Below are 20,817 nucleotides of genomic sequence, written 5' to 3'. Positions count from 1 at the left end.
CAAATGATCATACGGGGCAAGCCGATGACTCCCATTAAGGTTAAAAGACATTTACTCCACAAATCATACTCTTGTTTGCTCAAAAGCATTCATCGAATCTCGACACGCTCTGCATACGCACTCTCCGCGCGGCTGCTTAGACTAAGGACACAGGGGTGGGCCATTAAAATGGAACCAGATGGTTTAGGCCACAGCAGGCATTAGCTCAGTTTAATTTCTTGTTGCGAGTGTTGAGTAATGTCGATTATGTATCTGTTTGATATAGACCCCTAGCTAGAGAGGCAGATCAATGGGCTCCACTAATTATGCAATTATATAGCTGCTTTAGTACAATCATAATGGGGGCAGGCAGACAGAATCAAAATGAGAGAGTCTATTACAGCCAACGCGGGACAGAGGACAAAACAGAGAGATGAGGAATGCTGAATGACAGTCGCTTAGTGCAAGGTGATTCATTACGGCAAAGATGATTCGAAGACAGGTCTTTACCCAAAAATTAAAATTCGGTCATCATCTACTTACTATCGTGTCATTCCAAACCCATAAGACTTTGTTAATCTTTGGAACACAAATATACTTTTATTATTCACTCATCATTTTGTCCAAATATTGAAAGTATATGTAATTTTCATGCTTCAAAAGGGTATAAAGACATTGCAAAAGAAATCCATATGAATTGTGCAGTCTTTAATTAGAGAAACGATAACTTTATATGATCTTAATAAAGGTCATTGAACATGATCAATGTAAGCTCATATGTGCTTGCTTAATACACAATAACCAGTGAGGTTTGTTCTCGTGCATCAAGCATGTACTGTATGTTTGAGATTCCATTGGTTACCTTCCATTTATTTTCAATAGATGGACAAAAAAAAAAAAAAATGATGAAAGAATATTACAAATATTTTAATTTGCATAATAAAGATTAACGAAAGTCAGTGGGTTTGGACGACATGACAGTGAGTAAACGATGACAATTTACATTTTTGGGTGAACTAACCGTTTCAGAGAGAACTCAAGAGTTTTTATTTTCTGGATTGGATGTGATCCTGTTTCTTCATAATAGCCCATGTTTACTTTTAAGCCAATAAAGAAATCCGAGAGTTACATTTGTTTTTCTTTTGTCAGAGCTTTACTACTAGAGTGGTTCTGAAAGCACTAGATTTCTGTGATGGAAGCAAGTGGTCGATGGACGGAGAAGCCCGAGGGAGAGAAAGGCTTTGCCTTTGTAAATAAATTACCTGTATCATTGATTCATTTATAGATTAATTCAGTATGAGCTGCATCAGCTGTGACGTTCTGACTTTGATTGATGAGTTGTAGAAACTTCTTTGGGGAAAAAAAAAATATATATATATATATATATATATATATATATATATATATATATATATATATATATATATATATATAAAAAGGGAAAACAAATTCTGGACCAACTCGGTATTAAAAAATTCAATTTCTGGCCTGTCCTTGAAAATCAAGTAGTAGCTAATGTTCCAGACAGGAACTAAGGGCCCCGTTTGCTGCGAATCAGCCCAACTAAGTGCTTCTGACACTTTAACGAAGATCAAATAATCAGCCAATGATGGCCAAAGCAGTGCTCTTTGCTTTCTTTAATTGGCTGTGTCAGGGCCAAAGTCTTTACATACATTCATGAATTCATGGGGGAGATGGGGAGTGTGCAATCATGTTAAAATGGTGACAGACCATGTCGTATTCCACGTTTCCTACTACATAACGTTAATCCAAGGGCACAAATATATTAAAAAAAAGTATTCATATTGCAATATATTTTAAAACAAATTTACATAAATATCTATTTCAATAAGTTTTAGTTACTTAGTCCTCATATATTTTTGTTTATTGTTAAAAAAATATATCTTAGAAAAATTGCATTTACCCTAAATGTATTTTACGACTGGAAATATATGACATTTGAAGGTTTAAAAGAAACATTTTGAATTTGAAAAATGTATTTCATTAAGCCATGCTGTTTACAATATAAATGTAGCATATTTTAAATATATTATATATAGGAACGCTATTATATTGATATTATATGCTTACTTTAAATGGTGAGGAACGTGTTAAGCCTCTTTCACTCGATCATCTGGCTGAGATTCTTTCTCTTCTAGAATGGGGCCGCAGGTGTTTTTTTAATTTGAAGTGTTGTTTTGAAGTGTTTGTCCCCTCGAAACAGTCTGCATTCAATGACTAAAGATGTCACACTGTTTGCAGCATGAACAGTTCTGTTAATTAAACTATATTATTTTACACTTTGCTTCCAAAACGCTAGTTATGTATTTGTATAACACTACCCACAATGATTGTAAAAACTATGTAACAAACTTTTAAAGTCCCAATATGTAAGATGTTTGGATTAAAATATTCAAAAACCACTAGAACAATGTTATATATATATATATATATATATATAGGCTATATATTGTTGACTTGTGTACTTACATTATCCCAAATGTTTCCAAATGTTTAAATCCAGAGCAATCAGCTATTTTAACTAGTGTAACGGCCTTTGTAATTGTGTCGTCTGTCAATGACGTCAAATCCGTGTTACCCTCAATTTCCGGTTATGTAAAAACCATGGAAACACCAAAGACGCTTTAAAACATAATGTGTTTTATTAGACAGATGAGCAACTGTTTGGATGTCTTTATCGACAGAAAATTAATCATTGTCATTTAGCTCAACACGGTTAATCTTATTGTTTGAATCTTTTGTTTTCTTGATTTACCGCAAGTAACATTTTTGTAGCATGCCTCAGAGACAACACTATTTTGTCTTTGTACTTTAATCATTAAAATAAACAAACAACCAAATGAAAGGATGGCCGACTGCAGCATATAAGCATTATAATATAGCAACGTAAAATATCCAAGGCTCTCGGCCCCGTCCTGTTTCATACCACAGTAATGTTAATAAAACTTTAATGTATTAGCTCATCCATGAACATGATTTCTGCCTGAGTCCTGTCGGACTGCTTTCCATCGGCTGTGGAGGTGAAGACGATAACTCCCATGATTCCACGCTCATTTTGCTTCATCAAGCTACGCCTTTGTTATTATTGTTTAAACTTATGTGCATTTAATAAAAATAAATGAGTGAAAACTAGAAAGAACAATATTTTACATTTTAAAACTCATTATTGAAACAAACAGAGAGGCATAGGTTCCTCATTACCTTTCAACTCATTTCATTCCGACAGATCTGTTTACCTGTGCTGGACTGACATGAACGATAACGAGCTAAAATGATGGTGTGAAAAATGGGCAGAGCATCAATCAATACGAGAGCAGAGACATTGTGCCATAATTTCCAGCTAAATTACTCTACCCGCTTGCTAGGCGGTGAACTGCGCTTTGTTATGTTATGAATCAAAGCCAGATGAGATGAATGACTGTGATCGCTGAGTTAATGTTCCTGTGTGAGAGTGATGAGGGTGATGCTGATGCCTCCATATAGCTGCAATGCAGGAACATGAACAAAATTGTAATGAAAGAAATGATCAACACCCTGGTTTAAATATGCCACAACATCTACATAACTGAGATACATTGCTTTTTTTGTCTTAGCAGGACAGATATAACTGCTGTTTTGATCATCTTGCATAGCATTACTGTGTTGCAGTTATGCTTGAAGAAGATGAACATTTTTATCATTTACCCTCATGTCTTTCCAAATGGCAAGATTGGGAGAGAATACCAATGTACATTCCTGTCTGTTGCTCACACAAATGTATTGTATGATTTCAGAAGACTTGGAATGTAGTCAACTTTTATGGCACTTTTGTAGTCAGCCAATGACAACAAATCATATTTTTGGTTCAACTATCCCTTTAAAGTTGCATTGAAACAGAAGTAGCGGCAGTACATTTCCTCTGGTTTGTTGTACATTCAAGTGAATTTAATTACTTTAAAAAAATGTGGGGGGATAGGGGTTTCAGGATAGATTCAGGATGAATCTTCCTTTTTTGTCGACTTTAAAGGGGCTATATGTAAAAATGGTATTAATTGTTGTTTTTTTATGTCCAATGTGTGAACAGCTTGTAACAAAACCTAAAAAAAGGAGAGAGAGACCTTCCCTGACTTCCTAGGTTGTCTATAAAAGCCTGTAGACGGATTTATATGAGAAGGAATCGGGATGTTTTTTTTTTTTTTGCCGGGAATATCAAAAGGATTTGACTGTTACGCTTGCTCCCGATAGCCTCTCTTCCCTTCTATGACAAATGAAACAAATGCTTATACAATCTATAGTCTCACATAGCCAGATCTATAAAGTCTATAGTCTCAAATATAGGCCTACTTTATAATCAAACTATCATAACAGTGTAATTTTAATTACCTCATCTGTTGACATGTCAAACATATCCACATCGCTATTATCAGATGCTTTCTTAACTGCTGCTTTCTCACAGCTGTTATTTATGTTGTGGGTTTATTTTGTTATTGTGAAGTAGGCATACAAAAAATATTCATCAAAACATCGCTCTCAGCAATGTGGAAATGAAAAATAACTTCGCCGTGAAGTATATTTGGGCCTTGAATCACGTTCAGTCTTTTGTACATTACATTACAAACATGAGCATGAACAATATGTACCGGGCTGCAGTTCACTTAGCGGCCACCGGTAGGGTTAATAACAAGGATCTCTGAATTTCCCATTTAGCTCCTTTAATAATAAATTAATATAAAAATTAAAAAACAGATAAACAAACAAGCTTTTGCCATTTGTGTGTGCAATATGGATTTGAATGAACGGTTTGTGGCTAAGATTACAGCTTTCTGAGGTTTGAACATGGAGACGCTTCCATATCTGCACAGCCCAAAGCAGCTGATTAGAGGAGACAGCTCAATAAAGCTCAAACAAAATCAGACTGCTTGAGTAATCTACCCGCTGATAAACGTCTTCCTCTTTTTGCATTAAGCCATCCATTTGTATGAGGAAAAGACATCACAATCCAGACACATATCCACAAAGATTTAATCATCCTCATTCTGACTTAATTCAGAATTGCCCCAAAAACTATTTAAAAACCTTCAGACCCACTTAAAAATGGCTGATTGGTTATTTCATTAGATATAAAATATAAAGCAGGTCATCTGAGCTTGAATGCTGCTGAACATTTTCACATAACTTTACTTTTCTGAGCCATTTTTGCAAAGAATTTCATAGCTGTTAAGGTGATTTTTCCCTTGTGAAAACATAAGTGCTTATTTGCATGTAATGTGCACTTATAGTGTACTTCAAACCTTAAATGTAGAAAAGTTGAAACCTTAAAAGTTGAGTCGAGTTACGGTGGAAGGGTGAACACTGACCCGACATATGACGTAGGACATGTAGTGTAAAGCTCAGGTGAGAACTGATGAGCATAACGGGTCAGAGGTCACCCTTCCAACGGAACTCCACTCTCTTGTGTATGTGCGTATGGCCGTTGCCAAAAGCCAGTGATTATAGTTTATAAAGTTTTAAATAAGTATAAAAAAACAATATACAAAAAAACATCACTTTGCTTCAGAACACATTTATTAACCCACTGGAGTCATGGATTACTTTTATGATGGATGGATGTGCTTTTTTGGAGCTTCAAAAACTATAGTCTAATATAAACTAATAGTCTTTGTCATGTTTCAAGAAGTACACATATTTTGTGTCGACTAACATACTAAAGCACATGTAAAAAAATGTATTATAATTTTAACTGTAGTGTGTTATTTAATATTACATTTAAAGTTAGCATATTTTGAATGTACTAAATTGCAAATTCATCATTACAGATGTTTACCAATATTGTTACAAATGTATTTAAACACATGACATATAATTTTCAATAGAAATGAAATTAAAGTATGTTTATTTGTTTACCATAAATGCTTGTCAGAACATTCGGCAATCCAATTTAACTATATTTAAAAGACAATAGAAGTAATTATGAAATTACATATTAATATGTCCTACTTGAGTCCTACTTACATGGGTAAAAAAAGTACTCTAAAGTTTAGCATATTGCGTTTGACAATTTTTTTATATATATTTTATATTTTAACTTAATTGCAATTACCATGCAATATTGCATTTAGAAATATTACATTCAGTTCATACTTAAATGTTATATTTTTGCACACTTTTAAATTTCTATTTTAAAGTATTTTTTTTTCTATAAGGGTTAGTAGACGTACAATGCAATTTCTCCTCAAGTTCACACAAGTACTCTTGCCGATGATTGAACCACTAACATTTCACAACCACAAAGTGTCAAATAATTCTCAACACTATATCTGTCATTTTGAAACCAATTTTTTAAAAATATTTTGCTTGAAAAGTGCACTTATGCTTTCTTAACCCCCTGAGGTCGGCGGTATCGCCGGCGATACCAGCTCGCTTTTTTTTATCAGTGTAAAAGAAACTCAGAAATACTCTGTTGACTTTGATTTTCCATAGGAGTTTCATACATCAATCGATTCTGTTAAATGTGTATTATTTTTGTGTATACTCACAATAAAAACAAAGTGTGGTGCTTTTTGCCAAATAAAGAAAAATAAACACGAAGCTAGGTTCTGCCTTCTCTCTGTCCGTGTAGTCCATTCTGAAACGCGTCCGAAAATGAATCATAACTCAGCGAATACTTCTCACACAGGCATGTGAGTTATGTCTTTATGAAGCTTGAAATCTCTTCTTTTAAATGAAGTTATTTATATAAAACACAAATGTTTTCAACTCATGTAATCCGCTTGAAAGCAAGGAGAGTTACCGTTTTTCCTTCTCCCTTCATTATCTCTAAATGAGCTGCGGCCGCCCCGCCCCCGGCGCGATTCACATGTAAATAGTTTAGGTGATCTAGTATGCATCGCATGCGCCCCCCGATCAATGCCATAAAAACACAGTTTCTATCAGACTTACTGATAGTTCATCGCGTTTTGAGTATGGCACGCTTCTCCGGTAATAAAGACGCCCTTCAGATGATTCTGGACAGCGCCGGGTTGTTTCCTCAGAGGAAGATTGTAACAGACGACGAACGGCAGCATATTGAAGAGCGAATTCCGCCGAGGACACAATTTCGGAGTAAGTTTTACTTAAAAGTCTTTTGTCTTTTATTTTTCGTGTTCGCATTTATGAGGAAAAAAACAATATTACCTGACAGTTCTCCATTATGGACGCGAGCGCTCTAAGCACTAAAATACTTTCAAACATTCACAGAGACCTCAAAACAGAAAGTACAAATCCTTTCTTTAAAACGAATTTCGTTTTGTATCAATTGTATCTTAATTTTAATAATTTTTTCATTAACAAATTTCCTGGATTTAAAGTAAATATAGGCTAGCAATCACAACATAAGGTCTGAATGGGTTAGATTTGGGTACAGTTTTTACTGTAGAATATACTGCCACATCAAATAAGCTTTTGTTTAGCAATTTCTATATATAAAATAGCCTACTATTTTTGTCAAAAATAAATAATGTTAGCTGTTCCAATGTTGGCTATATTCAAAGTAATGAATACATAGATAAAATGTAGGCCTATAATCTTTTTTTTTTTACAAAAAAAGAGTACACTTGAAATATTGTTGAAATTGAAATTGTAATTATTGTTGTTGTAACCTTTTTAACTTTGAAATATGTATGATAAAATGTATACTTTAGTTTTTACAAAGAAAGATTACACTTGAATTGTTGTTGTAATTGTAACCTTTTTAATAAAAATATATATTTACAAGGTAGATGTAAACAAACTTTTAAAAGGTAAATATAAGCCTTTTCTTTAAATAATTTTTATTGTGTTTTATTAGTGACAAATTTGGGGAGAGGATAAATATTCCAAAACTGAAAATACAGTATGAGAATTAACTGCACAATTACTAGACATGTTTTCCTTGGATATTATAGGCCAAATTGCAAGCACAATATGTGGAAAAATAAAAAAGAATTGAGATGCTTCCAACTGTTGCTCTTGCATTCTTGTGGCTCAGTGACTCACCTGAATGAATGGCTAATTAAGTATGCGGTCCCCATTGTCTCCTGAGGTGTGAACCACTACATATGCATGATCTGTGACGCCCACTCCGCATATGGCCTTTCCAAACAGAAAGTGCTTTGCAAAATTCAAATCAATGTATTGTGTTATGTGAATGATTAGGCAGGGTGATTTTCACATCATTTTGAAGAAAAAACACTAGGCAATGACATCTATTAGACAAAAGTCTTATTGGCACATATTTAGTATGTGTTTTATGGCCTTATTTCAGAAACTTTAGTTTTTAGTTTTTTCAATAACCACGCATAAACATTATTCTCTCAAAAATGCAGACATGTACATTATTGTTGCTCACATATTATGGTAGCCCTGTTTGTGCTAAATAGTGTGTAATTTTTTTTTTGCCATTAATATGTTTATAAGCAACTGAAAAAAGCACAAATGTCAGGGCATGTCAGAACATCTCAAGGACCCCAAAAACACCTCAGACCCCAGAGGGTTAAAACCTGATTCCACTTGTTATGAAGCAATTATAAAGCATAAGATTTTGAATCTCAAATGCTTGAAATTCATGACAATGAAAAAAGAGTGGAATTCGTTTTACCTTGAAGAGGAAATGAGTAATGCACAACGCTGTATTCTGCTACCTCTCTGAATTGATTATGTGCACAATGAGAATTATAGTACGTTTGTGACTCAATGCTCAGATAATCTCTGCAATCTTATTAGATACTGGACATCTAATGGAAGAACGGCGCTAGAGGAAATCAAATGTCTGCTGATGAGAGCACTTACTGCTGATCCACTTAGCGTTCGGGTCGTGAACTTTGAAGTCTTTCTTGAAGATTTCTTCCACTGTCACTTTTCCCTTAAAGGCCAGGCTATCGTCCTCACCTATAGGGAGAAAAATAAAACAGAAAAGCCTTTTAGACCTCCAAGTTTGTTTATACGCCACCATCTCCTGCTCAGTGCATGACAAAAACTCTTCGTTTTTCAGGTTAACGGGAGGCAAACTGTATATGCATTGGGCTGAATTGGCTGACAGGCTCTTCTTGGAGGGATTTCATTCCAGTTGATTTTTCCTCTAAAAGAAATAATAGTCTCTCTTCGCTAATGCAACTGTAGCTCTTGGGCCTGATGTGAAAACCACAGTGCTCTCTTAACGCAGTGCTGCAAAAGTCACCTCTGTTTGACATAACCTCTCTTTTGTTCAGCACACGGTATGAGTGCACCAGCTCTCCGTTGGTAGTGGAAAAGCGTTTTAAATCACACGCATCGAGAAGGAATGCGCCGGCACAGCTTTGCATTAAATGACAGCCCCATAAGGTGAGAATGAACACCAGAATGTATTCAGTGTGTTTGACAGAGAAAGCGGGGAAGAATCTATCAACTCACGCGCACTTCATCTCGCTCCGACTAATATTACGCTGTCACTTTGACTCGTGTACGTGTGCAGGTTCGAGCGTGGGCTGGGTGCAATTCTCCAGCGCTGAAGAAAAAAAAAAAAGAAAAAAAAGGGAGGACATGGAAGTAAACACAATCAGGCGTCCCTCCAGGCTCTGCTTTAGACCAATTGAATGTTTCATTATTAAAATGGGCTTTGTGCATTTACAGCTGATGCCAACACTAACCTGATTTATTTAGTCATAAATCCGCACATCAGATATGATCACAGAGTTCTTTCGTCTAGCATATGACTCATTTCAAATGCATTGGAAGATGCAGGAAAGGCAATATCTGATTTGTACCATTTTGCTGTCAGGATGAGCAGGATTATACATCCTAAATAGGAAGACTGCAGAAGAGTAAACATCAGAAAGCCTAAAAAATATACTGTTTGGAACCAACTTAGGAAATATTTCATCTTAAAGTGCACATATGCAAAATTCACTTTTACATGGCATTTGAACATAAATTGTGTGTACACAACCACCCTACAATGATAAAAATCCACCCAGTGCTTTTTTAAAAAAAATCCCCATAAAGCATAAGCACCGTCTCAGAACAAGCCGTTTTCAGATTCTGGGCAATGTGACATACTTTTGCACAAGCCCCTCCCACGACTGTTGACGGACACTGCAGTTTTAGCGTAGACCTGCCTTAACCCTTTAAAACTGGATGTGTCGTCGACGACAGCGCAGGATGAAAGGATTTGAACAGAGAGATGCGACGCGTGGCAGGTTAGAGTGTTTTGGATTGCATAAAATAATAAAAGAAACGAACAAATACATGGCGAAAGAAGAGTTAGACAGCAGAAGAGGGGATTGGGATGATTTTTACTGAAATTTGGGAGGCGGATGGCCGTTACTCTTTCACGTATCTAAGCATGTAGTGTGTGCATGTGTATGTGTGCATGCCTATGAATGGGTGCATTTGTATGTGTGCGTGTATGAAAAAAAGTGTCCTAAATGAAAACTGTGCAACCCAATGTCACAAAAAAGACTTGTATATATGTATTATAGTTAATTTTTCAACTTTAAAGTGTTAGTTTCTTTCGTTCATGATTTTGTCAGTTTTTTTCTAAATAAAAATCAGTAAATTTATTCTCGTTTTTTTATTATTTTTGTCTATTTAAATTCTATTTACAAACTCACTACACACAATAATGGTCAATAAATGTAATTTGTTGAAAGCTTATCTTTTTCTGAAAAAGATGACACCTTGCACATGAAGATAGCACATTGTTTTAGAATTTTAGTCAAAAAATCTAATTATGTGAAAAACACCTATTTTAGCTTCAGGTTCTAAAGGGTTAAGTGAGCTAAACACAGTCCGTCATTGTTTCCACGCCGGAACAGCTGTAGACAAGAATGTCTTCTAAAGTGATTGAGGTGTTTTGTTGTTGGATGTAAGAATGAACATAGCAGTTTTCATTTACTCTCGTTGTTACTCGAGGATGGATCTGTACCAACTGTTCGTGATCAAGCTTACAGTCTCCGGAGCGATAGGCCTAACGATACTTATCACGGCAGAGATGAAAGTGAGAGCTTGCACTTTATGACAGCTCACTTATATGGTGCACTTCTTATATGGTGTTTATACAGCTCTTACAGTGATTTTCTGGAGTAAAACTGACTCTTCATCTTTTGTGTGATGTACAATAAACTTCATTGAACTCATCAGTATATGTTTGGCCATCATTCGGACGGGGTCCGCTACAACAGGCTTGTACTAATAGTGGATAAAAGCAAGTTGAAAAATAAGTTATAACCGTAATTAAACTAGACTATACCTGTTCTATTTCTATACAGCATACATTCTCTGGCTCTGTGGGCATTATTGTCCGACTCCGGGTCGAAATGAACACTGCTACTGAGAGTTTCTGTTCTGATATTATCAGATGAGATTGTCCTGACTGAGCACAAGCTCGTGAGGCTCCGCCCTCTGTGCCGGCAGCAGCAGCTCATTTGCATTTAACCTGTTAAGCTTCACCAGTGCGCGGTCGCACTGAAGCGTTTTTTTTTTTTTGTTAAATAGTTCAAAGTTACTATCAGATTTAATGTTATTACCTTGACAAACTATACATCATTAAAAAGATATAAGACTCAAGTTTCAGTATTTGACCACTATTGTATTCTGAGAAACTTATAGTGACAGTTATGTCTTAATTTGTGTTAGGAGTTATGAAATGAAAAAATGAATCGATACCTTTAATATGAATTATGAGCGTCAGCCGCTCCCATTCAGAAAAGAAATCATGTGGTGTCGTCATGACAGCGCTTGACAAAACAACGTCCCTCAGGGCTTTTAGCTCAAAAATGTGCAGATTTGGAGAAATATTCTCATAGGTTTACATCAGATTTCTATAGACAGGAATAATATTTATTGAATTTATACCCAAATGCGTCGATGTAATCATTATGAGCGCTAACTACTCTAATGTACTGTGTTTTCAATCCATACCAGCAGCCTGAGGGCGCCCTATGCACAGTATAGTCCATATATGGAACATGAAGAAGAGCCATAATCATGTGACATTCCAGGAAGTCCCTGACACATACAAAGCTAACAGAGATCGTTGTAACATGCAGATAAAGATGTTTTGAAGACAATAAACATGATTGCCATGATATTTGATTTACCTGTGTTCGTCGAGCCATGTCAGGTATTTTCATAATAATAGATTATATTTATAATGTATGCTAATTGATATAGACTTTATCATCGTGCAGAATACTATAAAATAATATATTTTCTGTCAGATATTTGTATCTGACGCCAAATCAGATCACAGAATGTTATTTAAAACACTCGTCTTGCGTCATAAAGTAAGTTTGGAGCACAAACATGGTTTTAATCTCATAAATTGTCGTGTATTGATGGTGTGCTAAGCTAACATGCTAGCTAGCCCTAGGTGCACCTGCCACCTAGCAGTTATTCTTTTATGATTTTTTTCTAAATAGGAATGCTTACTGAAATGTTTCTTTATTCAGGAAGGGCATTTGATACAGTTTCAAATGTGAAGTGAGAACTTTAATAAAAGAAATGAGGGATTGAAACAGCGTGAATAGCCAGTCGTTAGTGCAGACAAAAGAAATGCATATTTAGAGCCATAACCAGGCTGGAGAGGTGTGAATGTGTGCAGGAGAGACTGACACTGAATGGGGCTAGTTTGCACCACAAAACAATAGAGATAATAGACTGAATAGATGACTTAGATAAAAATAAACATCAGTTGCATTTTAGAGTCTAATCAAAATAAAGTCATATGACACGATCTTGAAAAACATTTAACTAAATACAGAGTTTTAGACTTATCATCTTCAGATTTTAAATATAACATGGTCAGACATGTGGCTTTAGCTGCAGTGCATTTCTAGATTGATACAGTGCCAACTTCAATTTTATTTTCATGAAGATGTTTCATAAAAATACATTTCTAATAACTTTACAAAACTTTGAAGCTATTTATAACTATTTTTTTTTAATCCTACATTTACAATAAACTGCCAGGTGTCAGCTTTCAAATTAGATCATACTTGTGCTTTTAGTGCAAAGGGTTCATGAACTGTATCTGTTTCAGTTTGGGTATGCCATTTCTGGGAATTTTTCAAAAGTGGCGTTGCAGCTTAACAGGTTAAAGTTCTCACTTCACATTTGAAACTGTATCAAATGCCCTTCCTGAATAAAGAAACATTTCAGTAAGCATTCCTATTTAGAAAAAAATCATAAAAGAATAACTGCTAGGTGGCAGGTGCACCTAGGGCTAGCTAGCATGTTAGCTTAGCACACCATCAATACACGACAATTTATGAGATTAACCCTCTGAGGTCGGCAAACGCGCCCACGCGTTTTGCTGGATTTTCTTCACATTGTAGCACTTTAAACTTAAATTACTCCGTCATTTATGGTCATACAGAAAAAAGAAATATAAAAAAAGAATCTGTGATATTTCTACTTTTGTATGTGTCCACTTACAATCAAATCAAAACATTGTGCTTTTGAAAAATAAAGAAAATAAACAGGGTGTGCGTTCTGCCTCTCCGTCGCGGTGAACTTTTTTTTCTTGAGCACGTCTATAAACTGAAACAAAACTCAGCGAATACTTGTCACACATTTATGAACCATATACCTTTATAAACATTTAAGTGTGTACTTTTAAATGATCGGATTCAAACTGAAAACAAATATTCTCTGTTTAAGTAATTTGTATAAAACCAACAAGATGTCCAGCTTCTCAAACGCTTCCTAATTAGTTTTAATTTGACCACGCCTACTCGCGCAAAAGATATTCACATGCAAATCTCCACATGGAACGCGAACGCGCTCATTACCTCAAAAACAAAACACCAAAACACTTCATCAGTCTCTGCTTTTCGTCGAGATTGAGAGACGTGTCCTGAGCTTACATTGGCTTTACCCCAGAAGAAGAACGCGATTTGAAGATAAGGTAAGAAATTCTTACATATTAGTTTGTTATTGTTGCATAAATTTCACATTGCAGTTGAACTGTTGCTAGATATATGGTGAATATTATCATATTTAGATCCGTGTTTACTGTTACTGTGTGTGTGGATATCTGCTCAAACGTAGATATGTATATATGGTAACCATAATGTTTTATATTTGAGCGCGATCGCGTTTGAATGTATCACATTTTGCATCGCGATCGCGTTTGAATGTATCACATTTTGGATCGCGATCGCGTTTGAATGTATCACATTTTGGATCGCGATCGCATTTGAATGTATCATATTTTGGAAAAGCAAAACGTTCCAAACGGCTTTTACTATTATCTCATTTCATATCATCATAACGAATGGAAACATTTGAAGTAACATGATAATCAATATATTTTTCTCTAGCTTAGTTGTTACTGAAATCTTTTGGAAGATTTATATAGGCTGCTATATAGTTATTATTTTATGCAGCACTGCGCATAGCCTATACCTACAAGGCACAACAAACGTGGTGTTCATTATATAATATATTGTTGGAAACATTTGTGTGTGTGTGTGTATTCTGTGAATTTTAAAAAGCAATTTTAACCAGAAAAATCAAAAATGTATTCCCAAAATCGTGCAGGCCTTTCTCTTGATATCAGTATGTTCACTTTTTTTTTTTTTTTTCAGGACCCAGATGCCACTGAGTCCTGCTGACTTCAACATTCACAGTACATGTCTCTGTACATGAACATGGTAAAGTGAAAATCAAACACCTTGGAAATGAAAGGTATGTACAATGTTTTTAGGAATGGCACAAAGGTCTCTTTCTTTGGATCATTGTTATCAATAAGTGCTTTTTTGTTGTGTATCTTTGGATTATGTTGTGTTGTAAATAAATCCAAACAATTTTAAAAGCCATTCTTTTTTAAATCTCCTCATTCTTTGTGCAAGGTTGGTCAGAATGATGGGCCCTGATAAGCTCCTAATAGGGCCATTAGGGAGTGTCTTTGTCTTTCTCAGGTGTAAAAAGCCTTACATATTAATGAGATGGTCCGCCCCTTCGCATATTGCTTTTTCACACAAAACACGTCGTAAAATTTTTAAATCAATATATTGTCTTCTCTGAATGAGCAGTCAGGGTGATTTTCAAATAGTTTTGGAGCAAATATTCTAGGCTACGTGATACAATTTTCAAAAGTCTTGTGAAGAAATAATCAGTATGGGTTTCATGACCTTATTTCAGTGAGAATTTTTTTTTGTATTTTCACAAACCACGCATAAATGACATTATCTCAAAACTACAAACTTTTACACACATGCTGCTGATATATTATTGTAGCAGAGTTTGTGCTGAATACAGTGTAATTAGACTTTAGCCATGAAAATGTCACAAGTAACAGAAATAAGCACAAATGTCAGAGCATGTCAGAACACCTCCAGGGCCCAGAAAACACCTCAGACCTCAGAGGGTTAAAACCATGTTTGTGCTCCAAACTTACTTTATGACGCAAGACGAGTGTTTTAAATAACATTCTGTGATCTGATTTGGCGTCAGATACAAATATCTGACAGAAAATATATTATTTTATAGTATTCTGCACGATGATAAAGTCTATATCAATTAGCATTAGGGGTGGCACGGTTCACAAAACCCACGGTTCGGTTCGTATCACGGTTTTAGGGTCACGGTTTTCGGTTCTGTACGGTTCATGTTGTTGTTTTTTCTTTTAATCTTTAACACTCCAAAAATTTACTTCAGCATAATATGATATATAGCTGAATTATCTAATTATTTATTTATTTATTTCATAAATGGGGTGTGTTTGCAAAACGCAGCTTCTCATTTCCCATTCTGAAGTAATATGAGTGAGCAGTCACCCTGAGGAAACTTTCAGTGGCCCTGGAGGTCCATCATCTGTAGAGCTACGTGGGCTGTGTTGGACCGTTATTTGTCAATTTATCCTCGTGTCTCGTCATCATAGGCGGGACATGTCCCCACCATTTTTTGCCAGGGTTGATATTATCTTGCAGCACGGGTGTACCAATACAAATAAATAAAACATTTCCAGTTAACTAGCAAAGTATTTGTTTCATTCGTTTGTTAAATAAGAAGCAATTTAGCGCTGAAATGTGTTTTTTTAATCAAGTGATCAAAGTGCTCGTTGCAGTTGCGATCAGTGGTGCTGATACAGTGTTCTCGTGGCTCGCGCACACACCGCAGCGGCCGCACATTCATCACTCGGACGCGCGCTTCAAGCCATTGAGGAGACTCAAGGCTACTCGTTCCGATTAAATAATAAAACAAAATTCATACAAATCGGTCCCTGCTTGATATACAACTGCTGATAAACATAATCGGTTTTGATAAAGAAAAAAATATATACGATCGCAGATTAGAACTCAGAACCTTTGATACGCTTGGCAAGTTCTGCCACTGGACCATTAGGCTACGTGGAACAGTCGATCTATGTAGCCTATTTATTCACATGAAAAAAACAACATATAGTGGAGTAGATCTCATTAAATGTCTAGGTAAACTCAGTGTACTATATAAATCGATTGCTGGACATTGTAATGTAATTCTACATATGTCTGATTTATGATTTAGCATTGTATTAGCACGGGCACGAGGCTACATTGCGCATGCGTCGAACCGTGCAAACCGCGCGACGCACACGCGCACCGAACCGAGACAAGCGAACCGAACGGTTCGGATGTTTTTTCATGTACCGTGCCACCCCTAATTAGCATACATTATAAATATAATCTATTATTATGAAAATACCTGACATGGCTCGACGAACACAGGTAAATCAAATATCATGGCAATCATGTTTATTGTCTTCAAAACATCTTTATCTGCATGTTACAACGATCTCTGTTAGCTTTGTATGTGTCAGGGACTTCCTGGAATGTCACATGATTATGGCTCTTCTTCATGTTCCATATATGGACTATACTGTGCATAGGGCGCCCTCAGGCTGCTGGTATGGATTGAAAACACAGTACATTAGAGTAGTTAGCACTCATAATGATTACATCGACGCATTTGGGTATAAATTCAATAAATATTATTCCTGTCTATAGAAATCTGATGTAAACCTATGAGAATATTTCTCCAAATCTGCACATTTTTGAGCTAAAAGCCCTGAGGGACGTTGTTTTGTCAAGCGCTGTCATGACGACACCACATGATTTCTTTTCTGAATGGGAGCGGCTGACGCTCATAATTCATATTAAAGGTATCGATTCATTTTTTCATTTCATAACTCCTGACACAAATTAAGACATAACTGTCACTATAAGTTTCTCAGAATACAATAGTGGTCAAATACTGAAACTTGAGTCTTATATCTTTTTAATGATGTATAGTTTGTCAAGGTAATAACATTAAATTTGATAGTAACTTTGAACTATTTAACAAAAAAAAAAAAAACGCTTCAGTGCGTCCGCGCACTGGTGAAGCTTAACAGGTTAATAAAAGAAATGAGGGATTGAAACAGCGTGAATAGCCAGTCGTTAGTGCAGACAAAAGAAATGCATATTTAGAGCCATAACCAGGCTGGAGAGGTGTGAATGTGTGCAGGAGAGACTGACACTGAATGGGGCTAGTTTGCACCACAAAACAATAGAGATAATAGACTGAATAGATGACTTAGATGAAAATAAACATCAGTTGCATTTTAGAGTCTAATCAAAATAAAGTCATATGACACGATCTTGAAAAACATTTAACTAAATACAGAGTTTTAGACTTATCATCTTCAGATTTTAAATATAACATGGTCAGACATGTGGCTTTAGCTGCAGTGCATTTCTAGATTGATACAGTGCCAACTTCAATTTTATTTTCATGAAGATGTTTCATAAAAATACATTTCTAATAACTTTACAAAACTTTGAAGCTATTTATAACTATTTTTTTTTAATCCTACATTTACAATAAACTGCCAGGTGTCAGCTTTCAAATTAGATCATACTTGTGCTTTTAGTGCAAAGGGTTCATGAACTGTATCTGTTTCAGTTTGGGTATGCCATTTCTGGGAATTTTTCAAAAGTGGCGTTGCAGCTTAACAGGTTAAAGGGATACACACTAAAACGGTGCGGTTTTCTGATTTAAAATGTAAACATGCTGTAAAAAATGATCTGTTGGGTATTTTGAGCTAAAACTTCACATACACACTCTGGGGACATCAGAGACTTATTTTACATCTTGTGAAAAGGGGCATAATAGGTGCCCTTTAAATTGCCTTGTGGACTATAGTCTGGTCCACTCTCTGGGCTATTCAGCCAACCATTTGGAAGGAAGGGGCTGTTGGATTGATTTGTCAAGCAACCAACCATAGTTTATTTTTCTTTGTGATTTTTAAGAGTGGATAAATGTGCATTTGGACATAATTGAGAGCAGAATGTACAGTTGTGTTTGAGGATATCTCATTTATTGGCTATACTGTCTTTGCAACAGGTTTCCCACATGACCACTGAATTTCATTGGCTTTTCCAATTGTTCAATATTACTGAATACAGCTTATAGATAAATATAGATACAACACTCAAAAAAGCAATTTCTAGACAAATTGTTTTAGAGCTGAACATAACTAGAAGTATTAAAAAAAAAAAAAAATCATCACAGATATTTCTAGGTTTTCCATGGCCATGGGAACCTAATAGTTTCAACAAGGATTTGAAGCCATAAGCCTAGCAAACTTTAGATAATCCAGTGTCTAACTCTAAGAAGCAGTTGGAGCTGCAGTAGAAGGTAGTAAGTTGCTCCCAAGATAAAAGGGTCATATTATTTCTTTAAAAAAAAAGAAAAAAAAAAAGATAAATAGTTTATATTTAATTATACTATATATTTTTTAACAGTAAAAAAATACAATTATATAATAAAGAGGGTGCCTGCATGACTGTGCGACTGGACCAACTCTCTTTCCCTGTAATTTCTACACTGTCCTATTTAATAAAAGGCAAAAAGACAACAACAACAACAACAACAAAAAGCACTCAGAAGTGCTCACTGTAGCAGATTTTGTAAACATGACTTTGTTTCCTGGTGGCCTGATAAAACCTGTATCAGAAATTGCATAAAAGCCAGGCAATCTGATAGAACCCAACTTTTTTGTGCAATATGCATCATGCTGTCCATGAGTGGTCCGTGAAGCCTGAGGCTGATACTAGGAAACATTTAAACGTGAGAAAACGTGGAAACTTAAAAAGTGGATAAAACCTCCATATTACATAAACAGCAATATATTCGGCAAACAATACATAATAATCCCTGCCAGTGTGTTCAGTCAAGTGAGAATCAAAGAGTGACAACAAAAGAAATGTCTTGGGCATGTATTCAAGTTTTATGCCCTGCTGGTGTGTCTATGTCAGAGCTGATGCATGGTGCAAAGAGGAGAAATGAGCCCAGCTGGAAGCTTCTCCACCTGGCTGCTTGCTATAGAGAGACCGCAGCGTGTCTGGACTGTGCTCTGTTAAAGCTGAGCTGCCCACCATTGCAGATAGATAAATATTCATCACTGTAAACACACATTTCCTAAGTGCACTGATGCAAACACAAAAAACAATGCTCAGTAAAGTTCAGTCATGCAGTCAGATTTATTAGCACTTTATTTATTAACAAGATTTTCTGAAAATGTAAGTGATAGTTATAGTAGTCTTCAAAATCAAAGCAGATATTATCAAAATTATTTTTCAGGTATTCAGCAGCAAAAAATATTTGGTGGACAGTAATTTTCTAAAATCTAAACATTTAGTGAGGTACATAATTTAGTTGAAATAAATAATTTAGTTTAAATAAATAAACATAAGCACTAAATCTGGTCAAATGTTAACAAAAAAATTGAATTATTATTTGTATTCTTATAAAATACATTCAAGAAAAACTACATATATTAGAATTATATTGATATACATCCATGTAGCAACGGGAGCTGGGAGCAGTCATAGGCAGGAAGCGCATTGTGCGGTTTTTACACACTCTAATTGATCGTTCGCAAAGACCCGCCCCCTTTAGTTACTGTTGCTATGTCCGACAAGCCACGGCGCTCTCACGCCACACCATGTTCTCACGCAGTGAAAAATACATCGCGGAGCAGAGAGGACACTGACAACGCACTGACAGGACAGATAAAAGTATTATATCATACTTTTGATATGAAACAAAGTCTCAATTTTCAAATTTGGTCCTTTTTTACGAAATTTAAACAATAAATACCGTTTTGTGGCTCTTTAATGTGTCTGACAGATCGCATTAGAGCCTCAGTTAAAGCTGCTCGTGAACCGATCATCTCTTCCTTCTAGTTAATTTATAGCATCAAATAAACATAAATGAACATAAGAAGGAATGTTGTTTAACCGCGAAAGACGTCAGTACACACCGTTTTTCAAGTTCAAATCCTCCAACGTTAATCTACTAACTCATCTGACTGCTTTGTCAGACAAAAATGGCAGATTCAGCGGATGGTGGATTATGATTGGTCAGATCGTCTGTCAATCAAACTCCCTGAGAAGGGTCAACTGGGAGCACTGAAGCCATATTGGGCAGGCAGTGAATCAGTGTGCAAACACCCCCCCCTCAAAGCGCTTTGTGCTCCGTATTCAGAAGTTCAGGGCAAAAATGGAAGAGATGTCGTGCGCACAAATCCTTATGTATTATAATTTATTCGTTTTTTTATTTATACAATTTTCTTCACAGTTTTAAATTACTTTGAATTCAAAGTCTGTTGTGATCTAACAGACACCAGGTACAGGGAATATTTTTTTTTTTTTTAGAAACAGCAATAAACTCCAGCTAGATAAAGTCTTTTCATGCAAATTCATAGACCTTTCTCTACAGACTAAGTATAATAATTGTAATATTGAATCATCTCAGAGAAAGTAGTTTTATCGTGCTGACTGTCGTAACATGAAGCGTTTTTTTGAATGCTGAACGGAG

The 20,817-nt window shown here is 35.6% G+C and overlaps 1 protein-coding gene across 3 annotated transcripts in view; it reads right to left on the bottom strand.

Annotated features, from left to right (window-relative positions):
* dpp6a (dipeptidyl-peptidase 6a) overlaps positions 1-20,817 on the bottom strand; it is a 410,674-nt gene that overhangs the window by 90,102 nt on the left and 299,755 nt on the right. For all 3 annotated transcript variants that reach the window (XM_084398650.1, XM_084398651.1, XM_084398649.1), the window contains one exon: positions 8,785-8,883. In XM_084398650.1, coding sequence (XP_084254776.1) covers positions 8,785-8,883 — 99 coding nt within the window. The remainder of the gene's footprint in view (positions 1-8,784; positions 8,884-20,817) is intronic.

Source organism: Rutilus rutilus (genome assembly GCF_951802725.1).
Source record: "Rutilus rutilus genome assembly, chromosome: 24".
Classification (NCBI taxonomy): domain Eukaryota; kingdom Metazoa; phylum Chordata; class Actinopteri; order Cypriniformes; family Leuciscidae; genus Rutilus; species Rutilus rutilus.
This window is presented reverse-complemented; position numbering and strand designations above follow the sequence as displayed.